Below are 11,994 nucleotides of genomic sequence, written 5' to 3'. Positions count from 1 at the left end.
GTGGAACTGGACCTACTCAGAGCCTCAAACCCAACCCACACCCGTCGTCAACAGAGAACAGTGATTGATGTCCAGTGACAGGTTTTTGCTTTTTTTATATTTATAAACAAAACCAACCTCCCCCCATTAACTCCCCGAACAAACAAAAAACCAGATTAAATAAAATGTACAGTGAATACACCCAGCAAACATCTGTATGTGCAATTGAATACTGTGTCTGTTACTGTGGCACAAACCTCAAACAAACAATATACAGTGTTCTGGGGAAGGAGGGGGGTCCCAAGTTTTAACTCTGTGGGGTTTGAGGAGACAAGATGGGGGGAGAGAGAGAGTGGGGAAATCAATGTACTTTTCTTAATTCTGTCCATATAAATATATTCATGAAGACCAGAGAGGAAGGGAGACTGGGATGGTGAGGAAATGGGAGAAGAGGGGTGTGTGGGACCCTCTCAATCCTACTTGACCAAAAAATATGAAAGAAATTAATTCCATGGTGGGAGAGGAGATTAAAAAAAAGGTAGAAGAGGATGGGAAGGAGAGGAAGACAGAAGGGGACCAACAGGGAAAAGTGGGACCCCTGGCAAGGAGTCCCATGCCAGTGTGGGAATCTGTCTGCTTCTCTCTTCAGTCGTGAGGTGGCAGGCTCTGGCCCAGTCATCTGCCTCGGGTGCCTCCACTGCCCCCACTCCTCCTGTGCCCGTCCGTCCGTCCCTCCCTCCTCCATTCATTGGGAGCTCGCTCGCTCCAGGATCCTCAGGTCGTAGTTCTTTTTGGCCACTCGAAGTTTGAAGCGACTCACAGAGTTGTTGAGGCGAAGGGAGGCATTCTGGGCGGCCAAGGGGCTGGGGAATACAGCCACTATGGTGTACAAGGCAGCGAGGTCCGAGTGGCGGCCATTCTCTCCAGTCCCACTGCTGTCCCCGCCACCTGCACCAGGCAGCCCCTGAGCGTCCTTAAGCCACTGGATCTTGGCACCAGACATGGCGAGCTGGGTGAAGAGTTTGTCCGCCTCTGTACGGGTGATTCCTTCGGGGAGGTCTGTCACCTCCAGCACCCTTCCCAGCACTGAAAGGGGACGAGAGGTGAGACCCTGAGCAAGGCTCACAGTGGCCTGGCAGTCTCTGAGCGAGCCTGTACACACAAAGCCCTCCAAAGCCTTACCTTCCCCAGTCAGCCCCCGCGCCCCATCAACCTAGCTTATCCCCGTGGAGACTATGTGGGGGCTGGGGCAGCCAGGAAGACGAAGAACCGTCCTCTCTAACCCAGACACAGAAGGGAGAAAGACTGAGAAGTAGTCCTTAGTAATTTCCCCTCTGGGCACCTACAAGGCCGGCCACCCCTTCACAGGTGTCAGGGCTGTGAATGCAGCGTTCTCAGTCATCTCTAATACACTCAGTGGCTCAACCTTCCCACCCAGAGGCTGGGCCAGAGACTTCCTGTCCCTTTCTTTCCTTGTTTAGGCAACAGTTGCAGAATGTGCAATTCCAAAGACCTTGTATGCCTGGCATGGAAGGCCTGAGGGAGAAAGCTGCTCTCCCATGCTCTCCCAGCCCCCACTCAGGTCTGGGATGACAGAAGGAGCTGTCAGGTTAGGAGACCGCTTAGAGGGGGCCATCACCACTGCCATCACCACACTGTACCCAATGTCGAGGATGGTCTAGCTCAGGACCCTGGAGGGCTTGCCCAGGGACAAGGATATTTCACCTCTCCCCCTTCTGCTTGTCCGTTTCCCCACTCCACACCAGCTTTCCCACTCTACTGGGATGGCAATGAAGGGCCTTTCTCCCTGGGGGTCCGGCTACTCACCAACATCTGCTGTGCCCAGGTCAGTGGAGGCAGATTTGAGTGCTTGTCTCTTGCCCCGGTTTCCATGCTTCAGTCCACTCTGTCCCTTCAACATCCAACAGAACTCTCATCCCAAGTGAACCTTTACTGCCTTGTGTCCCAAGGTCTGCCCTAGAAACTGAGGAGTAGCACCCCACCCTGAGGACCCTACCTCACCAGGCAGTGAGACTTCCCAGGGAATGGTAACTGAGACCTAACACCTCTCCCTCTTGGCACTGAGGTGGGAGCCGTGAGCACAGACAGGAGTGGGGGAAGACTCTTTGCTTTGTCCATTCCGTGTCTTCTCCTGTGTCCACCCACCTGGTTGAAGCAGATGGCTCACAGACAGGGCCCAGATGAGAAGGGGAGTCTGACGGCCCTGAGACTGATGGTGTAGATGCTCACCTGGTGCACCGTGTAAGTTGACTGGCCGTGGAGCAAGGGAGGGCAGATGGACAGGTTGTATTGTAACGGCTGACCCAATAGGGAGTAGCGTCCATCACCTGGGGTAAGAACAGGTGTCTTAGGAGCCTGAGTTTCACAGTATGTCACAGAATGAGACTTCAAGGGGCTTTGGAGAAAAATAGCACCAATACATACTACTCCTACCTTTTCTATGATGGCAGTATCTATGTAACTAATTTAAGAGTTGTACTCCTATGTGGTAGCACACACTTTTAATCCCAGCACTCGGCAGAGGCAGATAGCTCTCTATGTGTTCACGGTCAGCCTGGTCTACATTGAGAGTTCCAGAATAGTCATAGCTACAAAGTGAGACCCTGCCTCAGAAAAACAAAAACAAAACAAAGAGCTATGTCTCTTCCTAAACTCTTAGCAGGACCTTGAGTTCTGTCCACCGTAGACCCTATGTAAATGCCAGGAAAGAGTTAAATGTAATGGTACATGCCTGTAATTCTAGCACTTGGGAAACTGAGGCCAGCCTGGCATAGTGAGAGTTAGTCTAAAAAAAAGGAAATGACGGAAGAAGAACCTCGAGATTTGCAAGTGTCTCTCATCTCCTCCGTGGGTGTCTTCATTCCCAAGCCCTCAAATTCTGACTCATGAGGGAGGCAATGTAGAGTGGTGGACAAGGGCACACACTTGGAGCCTGATGCCAGTCAAAGCCACTGGCTCTGTACCTGGAAATGCAATGCTGGGGAACTCCCTCTTTGGTGCTGTTGACCGGCTAACTGAACAAGGTATGGAAAGCACCTGGAGCAATGCCTGGAGCATACTAAGTGCTGCGCAGCTTACAACTCACAGTGATTTATTTTGGAGCATTTTAAAGGTTTTAAACATCTTTTTTTTTTTTTTTTTTTTTCGTTTTTCGAGATGTGGTTTCTCTGTGTAGCTTTGCGCCATTCCTGGAACTCACTCTGTAGCCCAGGATGGCCTCGAACTCACAGAGATCCGCCTGCCTCTGCCTCCCGAGTGCTGGGATTAAAGGCGTGCGCCACCATGTCTGGCTAAACATCTTAATCTTATTTTTAGATTACTTGTGACAGAGAAAGCAAAAAGCAACGAGACTATTCCCATCTTATACATGCTTACCCCATTTTATAAATGAGAAAATTAAGGTCTACTTCTAAGTGTGAGTAACTTTTTCAACATCACAAAGCTGGTCTGTCCTGGAACTGGTAGCCCAGGCTATTTCAACTGAATTCAGGGTTGTCTCTTCAAAAACCATACTCTTCTTGGAGCTGGAGAGAAGGCTCACCAGTGAAGAGTACTTACTGCTCCGGCAGAGGACCTGGGTTGGTTCCCAGCACCCACATCGTATCTCACAACTGTCTGTAACTCCAGTTCAAGGTACACATAAACTCACATAGGCACACACACATGAATAATAAAATTTTTAAAATCTTTTCTTTTTTCTGAGACAGGGTTTCTCTGCATAGCCCTGGCTGTCCTGGAACTCACTCTGTAGACCATGCTGGCCTTTAACTCACAGAGATCCTCCTGCCTCTGCCTCCCGAGGCACACCCAGCTAAAAAACCCTTAAGCAGACAAAGCTCATACTGTTCTGACACAGCCTCCCATTCCCAGCTTCTGGTCCAGTGCTGATGCCCGACTGAGTTCTGTTGTTCCGTGGAAGGCTGAATGAACTTCTTTCCTCTCTTTTACCATAAGTAGGTGGTAGTAAACAGCAAGTGTGTGCAGGAGGCTGGAGTGAGTTACCTAAGGGGGGGGATGTCCTCTGCCTCAGCAGGCGTCAGCTGCAGCGTCAGCTCGACTATCTCCCTACCCGCTGCTATCTTCTAATCTCCCACCCTGTCATGGAATGTGAATGCTGAGGTCCACAGCAGCCCACTTTGACCTAACTCCCTACCCTGTGCAGGACCCCCAGGCCGGGGGAATGGCGTGAGGACGGGCAGGGGACCGAGTCCAGTGCAGACGTTGCTGAGGCTGGTGACAGGAGAGGGTGCTGGAGACTGGGTAGGAGATGTGACGGGGCTGCTGCCCATTTGTGCATTGGCCTGTGAAAGAGAAGAGCACGTATCACACTTATACACACACACACACCCCTTGATGTGTCCCATGGCTTCCAATTCACCACTCTCAAGAAACAAGGAGTCTTGTAAGAACTGCCTGAATCCGACTGCTGCTCCTAACTACCCTCTCGCTCCCTCGTTTCTGTTACTATATACTAGACTCCTTTCAGCATCAGAGACCAATCCCAGGGCTTCATCCAGGCGAGGCAAGCATCGAACCACTCACCTACCTGCCAGCCTAGTTTGTATTTAGTACCCACCTTTGATAAACTGTTTCCTTGTCTTGTCTGTGTGGGAGGCGCATCTTCAACAAAGGGTTGGGGAAGCAAACCTGTTGAACGCGTGGGCACCCTTCCCCTGAAGGCGGGCAGTGGAGGCTGGAGGGGATGCTGACCCCCCGGGTCTTGGGCTGCTCTACAGACCCTTATCCTGAGTCTTGTCTCTCAGTGACTGGAGCCCACCCTTACCACAGAGGTCCCCTGTGCATCAACGGAATCTGTCCTTATGTGCATTACCAATCCTTCCTTTAGGTCCTTGCCCTAAGCACTGTTTATCACCAATAGAACTTGTTCTTCCTGGAAAGGTCACAGCTGCTTTGCTCTTGTGCCAGGGAGTTTCTCTGAAGCCATGCCTAAGCTCTGTTGTGATAACTGTCATGCAGAAACCTTTCCCATAAATTTTACTGTGTTTAAATGTTTAAGAAAAATAAACCCTGAGGTCAGACTCTGCAGGTTCTGACCCAGCGCTGGAAAAGGTGGTTCTGACTTGAGCTGCATGCTTTACCTTGCTTGGATTGTTTCCTGCAGGCTGTGAGGCTGGCAGGGGTCCCTGACATGTCGTATGTGCATGTTTGCACAGTGCACACACATGTGTATGTGCATGTTTATGGAGGTTAGAGGTCAATTTTGGGTATTCTTTTTTTTTTTTTTTTCTTCTTTCGAGACAGGGTTTCTCTGTGTAGCCCTGGCTGTCCTGGAATTCACCCTGTAGCCCAGGCTGGCCTCCAACTCACAGAGATCCGCCTGCCCAGTGCTACTGTCCTTTACATGCCATCTACCCTAGCCCAGAATGTTGTATGCACTAGACCCATGGTCTACGACTGAGCAACACTCATCCTTGGCGCCTCCATTTTAAATATGCTCTAAGCATGGTCTGATGTGTTCTATCTCCTCTCTTAGATAATTTGGTTCCTGGAAAGAGGATACACTTTGTTATTCTCATGTTTTTCAGAGAAACTGTATAAAGAGGCTGTGCAGTCAACGACATTTCTTCCTGAGGAGAAATCTGGACCTTCCTTACGAAGACAAGTGTTAAAGGACTTACCTGGGGGTTACCGTCAGGATTGTACAGGTCTCCAGGCTTCTGACCTCGCTGGTCCACATTGTAGTATTTGCAGTGACTCCACTGGACCATGGATGGATTCTGGGGGGCCTGGGGTCCATTAGGGACATTTAGTTGCATGACCACCACACCTGGTCCAGAAGGTGACACTCCTGAGTGGCATGAAGAAAGCAGTTGTTGGGAATTCAAACTATTTTGGAAGTACAGTTACCTTTGAAATGGAAAAGCCAGCAAGCAAATCCACCCACTGGTTTCAGGGCATTTTAACTGTGTCCTGCCAGGGATCTCAGGTGGCTGTGATCTGGCCTTGGATGCTTGCTCCCCAACCAACGGAAGTATGAGTGCAAGAGATGAGACCAGATGCCAATATTCTCCTGCCCTTCACCTGGTAAGGCAGTTTATTATGATTGGCAGAAAAATTACTCCATCCTGTCAAAACTGAGTATTACCAAATACCCAGGTCAGATTGCTGAAATGTCTGGTCATAGTACTAGCCCTAGTCTAGGGCATGGGCCAGGGCTGCAGATATGTGCAAGTTTTTCTGGTAAGGACTGTGAGTAAACCAGCAAAGTCTAATTGTTTTGGAGATGAATGCTCGCAACTTCACTAAGCCAACTTACAAAGTACCTTTCGGTCACCAGCTGGCGAAGTGAGGGAATGGTTCAGGTAGAGGGCACAGTTTGGAGACATGAAGGGCTAAGATACAAGGGCACGGTAGGAAAATACCCTAAGAGATAAGCAGCTTATTCAACAAGCCGTTACTGAACATTTGCTATGTGCCAGTCCTTACGTTGGACACTGCTCCGAGAAAGGACAGTCTATTAACAACTCAGACATGAAGCAAAGAGCTGAGAGCAGAGTCTGAGGTGCACCCTGGGAGGATCCTTGGACTCGACCCCAGAGACGCTGGGATAGGACCTGTGCTTCTGGAGCTCGCCCTGTACTTGCATTGGCTGACAGGGTGGCTGACGGGGTGACAAAGGGTCCAGGGGTGGGAAGACGGAAACAGGAGTTCTGAAAAGGGAGCCAGAAGGACGATGGCGGTCAGAGCCTTCTGAAGGCTATACCCGCAGATTCCAGGGCCAACTGGATATGACCGTGAGGTTTTGGTACTGGTAGCCATCAGCAGTCTCCTCGACTGACAAAGTAGAGGAGGGCAAGGTCCAATCTTCCTCGTGGTAAAAAGGTAGAGTCAGGGAGAAGCAGTATGATGGACAGTCCCCACTGCGAGGAACTGGTAGGGCTCTGGCTCTACACAGGGGATTATAGAGCATGACAGTTTTCTTTTGACCTTCCAAGCTGTATTCTTGCTGGGGCTGAGCTGGCGTGCATGGTGGTGGAGAAATGGGATTACTGGGATTACCAGCTCAGAAGCTGCAATGCTGCTCTTTTCATGGTCTGGTACTTCAGGGCTGCCATTGCCGCTATGATGGGAAATGCTATGGCCTCTGGGTACCAGCCATGCTGGGAGGGGAGTGCTTGCTCAGGTAGTACTGGTCATAGGAAAGTCAAAGATAAGACAGGAGATCTCAGACAGTGAGCGGCTCAGGGGACACAGAAGCTATGTGAGCAGATTCTCTGGCCACTGTGTACCCCACCTCTAGGGCTTATTAAGTCAGAGAGCACAAGTACTCAGTGCAAAAGGCTGGATTCTTCCTATCCCCTGCGCCAAAGGGGACACGGTATTCATCAGTGGGGCTCGCATAGGGCCATGTGAACCCACACAGCACTCATAACAACTCTCCCCTTACTGCAATTGCTCTGGGCACCTTGTTTCCCACCCTTTCAGCCCTATACACCCCAACACCTCTACCAACAACACTGCAACTGACCTTATTCAAACTCCTCACTGTGCCCTACGGGGCCAACACAAAGATAATCACATCTATAGCTTTTTTAAAAGGCAGCTCATAATCAGAGCCTAATGCCCTGGGCTAGGAAGGGGGGGCATATGTCAGTATATTAGGTGAGAGCATAAACCGGACAGAGGAAGCACTCCTAACACCAACCTCCAGACATGAGGAGGAGCTATCAGGGGCTCCAGGCAAGGAGGGAAAAGAACCGAGTCCTTCTGTTGTTTTCTCTGACCCAGCAACAACAGTAAAGTAAAGGCAGGATTCTGAGCTGCTGCAGCTCTGTTCTGAACTCTCCACGCTCAGTCCTCCCCCGCTGGCCTGGAGCACTGTTCCTTCACTCAACCGAGGACACAGTGCACTACTCGACTGATGAGCTCATTTTTATGCGTCTCTTCCTGGAGCCAAAAGCAGGTGGCATCTGTTAACTGCTGAACTGTCCTGCCAGTGATGGCACCTCCTTACTGCCAGGGTGGGGAAGCAGCCTGGGCTGAGAGCGGCTGAAGAGGGAAAAGGGGGCTGGCTGAATACGGAAATCAATTTCAGCTGGAGAGCTAAGAAAGGAGAGGGGACGTGTGAATGGCTTTTTAAGTGGCATCATTAAACCTGGGCAGAAAGGTCGATTGGGCAGAGCAAACCACATAAATACAAGCAGATGACATTTATGTCTGGCAGAATTGGTTTTCGCTTTTTGTTTAGATTTTTTTTTTTTTTTTTTTTAGATCACTGAGAGAGAAAACTGAAAACTGATAGGGCTTCTTCCTTACCACCAGGGACCAAATCTATGAAAAAGAAATGAAGCCAAAATCACAGGACAGAATCAGGGTCTTGGCTCCCCACCCCAACCCCTTTTCTGGCAAGAGAGAGGAAGATTCTTCTGAAGTGGAAGAGAACATTCTCATCTTTGAAAACCCTTGGAAATGAGCCCCTAAGTGTGTGAGAGGTTGGCTATTTCCGTGTGCACTCACACTGTCCGTGTTGCTGTGTCACTGGGAGCCGGGAGCCTGTTTCTAAGTATCACCGCATTTCATGTCTGTGTGCATCCTTCCCAGGCAGGAATCCCTGTATAAACCCCAGGGGACCCGAAAGCCATCATTGTCATGGGAGACAAAGTGTTCCCTTGGAGTTACAGTTCTATCCAGCACTATAGTGGCAGAATTAACGTCCAGGCCTGGAGGTGGACTGGGCAACTACAAAAGGTATTAATAAACCTCAGCAGTTGTTCCAGGAACAACCAATCCTAATCCCTGCCTTTATTTTTGGAAAAGTGACCATGTTGCTCCATGAGAGGAGGGCGGGGTGACTGTCCTCTGAAGGTGAGAGAGGCTTTTGTGGGCTATTCCAGCTCGGTTAATAGTAACTGGAAAAGAAAGCAGAAGAAACACTTGTTTCTTTTTAACAATTTCCTTAATTTCTATGGGCAGGAATTAACAATTTTAAATATTAATTGTTAAGTGAACATCATATCTCAGCATGGGTAGGACAGAGGGTCCAAGCAACTGGGAAGAGTACAAGGACTGTCAGAAGTTTAGGATCAGTCTAGGGAAGAAAGGAACAAGGAAAACCGATGATGGAGAGGGTTCCTTCCTTCCTCCCTTCTCCACGCTGAGCCTAGACCTCTGATGCTGCTGGGCTCCAGAACACGATGTTTTAGTTGGCTTGGCACTCAGTCAAGTGAATAACACAAAATTATTTTCTATATCTTTGTTTTGGATCCAAAGATCCTTTATATTTGAACAACAGATACCAGAGACCAAAGAGATATACTACAAAGGATGCCAACAATACACATACAAGCATATCCTTATGCACACGCACACACTGATTTTAAAAACGGGAGAAAATTCCCCGTGGTACCGAGCACCAACACAGTACACATAATCTTTGGAGCTGGTTTCTGCAATTTCCATAGTCCACTGAGAATTTCAAGGCCAAGTGCCCTTGGTAGACAGTAAGAAGCGCTGGAGAGCCCACACATGTAATAAAAGGCTGGATGAATTTAAAACTTTAGCTTTCAAGAGATCCATGTTTGGTCTGGATGAAACCAGAAGTCATTTCGCCTTAAAGGTGAAATACATCATGTCTTATGAGCAACCTTAACTCTGTAATTGCCACAAAGCATCTAGAGCGAGAGTGCAAAAAACCTCAGGTGAAAGTACTAAGTGGGAAAACCAGACAAATGGTTCCCTCTCACCAGAAGAGGGCGCACAGACATCCTGAAGCAAAGTGGAATGGGGATGGCGTGAGGGTGAATTACAATTCTGAAATCCTGTCTCGAAAACAGGAGAAAAAAAAAAAAAAAAAGCAGAAGAAAGAAAACAGATTCCTTCTTCCCCAAAGCCCTGAAGTTTCTTGAGCTGTACTGAACGGAGGCGTCAGGTTGAGCTGACAGGGAAGTGAACGAGGGCGGGCGGTTACCCTGGTGTGTCTGCTGGAGGCGGAAGGGAGGCCTGCAGCTGGTTAGCATAAAGCCCATTTAGTTCCTGGATACAAAGTGGAGAGAGGCTGGGCGGTGGTGACGCACGCCTTTAATCCCAGCACTCGGGAGGCAGAGCCAGGAGGATCTCTGTGAGTTCGAGGCCAGCCTGGTCTACAGAGCGAGATCCAGGACAGGCGCAAAGCTACACAGAGAAACCCTGTCTCAAAAAACAACAACAACAACAAAAAGAAAGAAAAGCTGTCGAGAGGGTGAGTGAGGGCAGGACACAGAGGGAAGGGGCTGATGGCAGCGAGTGCACTGGAGAGAACGCGCACACACGCCCTCCCTCGCACAAGAGAACAACAGTGGACCCGGAGGTGTAGCCCAGACCTTTCTGGGTGTGAGGATTAAGGCATTCACTCCACACTCAAGTCAAGACCCAGGTCTTCAAGACGACACTCCATTGCTTTACACTGGAAGCCCCTCAGCAGTGTACGGCCCCACCAGTGCCCACGCCTCCTCCAAGTCTTCACTCTCTTACCTGAGTACTGCTGTGGGATCTGTGGTGGGCTGCAGGGAGAGGGAGACTGAGGCATCTGGTACTGCTCAGAGCCAGGAGGCTGTAGAAACCCCACAGAAGGGCTGGGAGGTAAGAAGAAAGGAGTGGTGAAGGGACAGAGGGAGGAACATGGCTCCCGGCAAACAGCTGCTGCTTCCTAGGCCTCCCTGTGGGAAGCAGAGGCAGCTACAAGTCATTCCCAGACCAATTTGCTATGCAATTTCTAAAATCACTCATCAGTTCAAACTTAATTATATATATTTGTACTTGATCATCTTTCAATTAGGAAGCTGCTAATCAGTGCTAAATATGGGATGCTGGCAGCACATGCTCTCTCAACAGGCTGGAACACCGAACACATACATGTGAGCACAGACATAGAGGTCTTATAAGGAAAGAAGGGTCAGACCTACAGTGCTAGGGAGAAGCTAAGGGTCAGCGACTGAGGAGGCACACACAGTGGGAAACACTCAAAGACAAACAGGAGAAAAGACGCTGCAAAATTCAAAACAACATGGAGATAGACACGCAAAAAGACAGACAAGCCGGGCGGTGGTGGCGCACGCCTTTACTCCCAGCACTCGGGAGGCAGAGCCAGGCGGATCTCTGTGAGTTCGAGGCCAGCCTGGGCTACAGCTCCAGGACAGCCAGGGCTGCACAGTGAGACCTTGTCTGGAGAAACAAACAAAACAGAAACACAGGAACAAAATGAACAAGGGTGGCAGACCGGATTATTTCTAAGATATCCCTTCTACTGCCGTGACACATCTGTCCTCTCTCTATGGGCAGAAAAATTGTGTAACTATACTGTAAACTTGGCTCTTTTAATAATGATCAGTCCCCATCTCATAGTTCTGACTGAATAACAAAAACTGGGGCATTTTAATCTGTGTCTCGGAAGCAAGCAGTTGTTGCTGCTGAGCTCTACATAAAGATCCAATCAATGAGGAGAAAAGGAGAATGACCCTCCCGCACACACTTTTGAGACTGCTTTTCAACAAATAGTCTAGGCTGGCGGCGTTCAAGTTGTGACCCTAAGGCATTAGCCTCCCGAGTGCTGGACGGCACGTGTGCCGCTGTGCCAGGACACCGACGGGGTCTTTAATCTTGGCTTTCTTAGACCAGAGGAGACGAAAGGACAGTGCGGTGGCAGTTCCTGAAGTCACTGGGAGATAGATGTGCCCCAGCTCTCCAGCAGTCCTCACCTTGTACCGTTCTGCTGAGCTGGTGGGATCATGCTGTAGTATACGGGCACACCCCCGGCTGGGAGGCCGCCTTGCACAGACTGGCTGGCAGGGACCAGCATGGGCTGTTGGAAAGGTGGCTGGACCACATTTTGTGAGTCACTGCCCACTGGGACCTGTGTGAAGAAGAGCATGACTAGGGTCAGCTTACCAAGCTCACCCACAGGCTGCCCACCACTAGGCCAGCACGACTCCCTTCCCACTTTGAGGGGTCTCTTCCAGTACTCCCCCTCTGCCCAAAGCAAACACTCCTCCCTCCTTC

At 49.8% G+C, this 11,994-nt stretch overlaps 1 protein-coding gene across 18 annotated transcripts in view; it reads right to left on the bottom strand.

The window, feature by feature from the left end:
- Positions 1-77: 77 nt before the first annotated feature.
- Positions 78-11,994, bottom strand: part of R3hdm2 (R3H domain containing 2) — a 125,161-nt gene continuing 113,244 nt past the window's right edge. For 16 of the 18 annotated variants that reach the window (XM_052753577.1, XM_052753589.1, XM_052753587.1 and 13 more), the window contains 7 exons: positions 11,694-11,848; positions 10,471-10,571; positions 5,640-5,809; positions 4,154-4,301; positions 2,230-2,327; positions 1,807-1,891; positions 78-1,065 (listed from right to left, as the gene is read on the bottom strand). In XM_052753577.1, coding sequence (XP_052609537.1) covers positions 725-1,065; positions 1,807-1,891; positions 2,230-2,327; positions 4,154-4,301; positions 5,640-5,809; positions 10,471-10,571; positions 11,694-11,848 — 1,098 coding nt within the window. In that variant the 3' untranslated portion in view covers positions 78-724. Of the gene's footprint in view, positions 1,066-1,806; positions 1,964-2,229; positions 2,328-4,153; positions 4,302-5,639; positions 5,810-10,470; positions 10,572-11,693; positions 11,849-11,994 lie in introns of those variants that run through there. The other 2 variants (XM_052753585.1, XM_052753595.1) reach the window with 2 other exon arrangements.

This window comes from Peromyscus californicus, unplaced genomic scaffold (genome assembly GCF_007827085.1).
Source record: "Peromyscus californicus insignis strain IS unplaced genomic scaffold, ASM782708v3 Scaffold_24__1_contigs__length_46423439, whole genome shotgun sequence".
In the NCBI taxonomy this organism is placed as follows: domain Eukaryota; kingdom Metazoa; phylum Chordata; class Mammalia; order Rodentia; family Cricetidae; genus Peromyscus; species Peromyscus californicus.
This window is presented reverse-complemented; position numbering and strand designations above follow the sequence as displayed.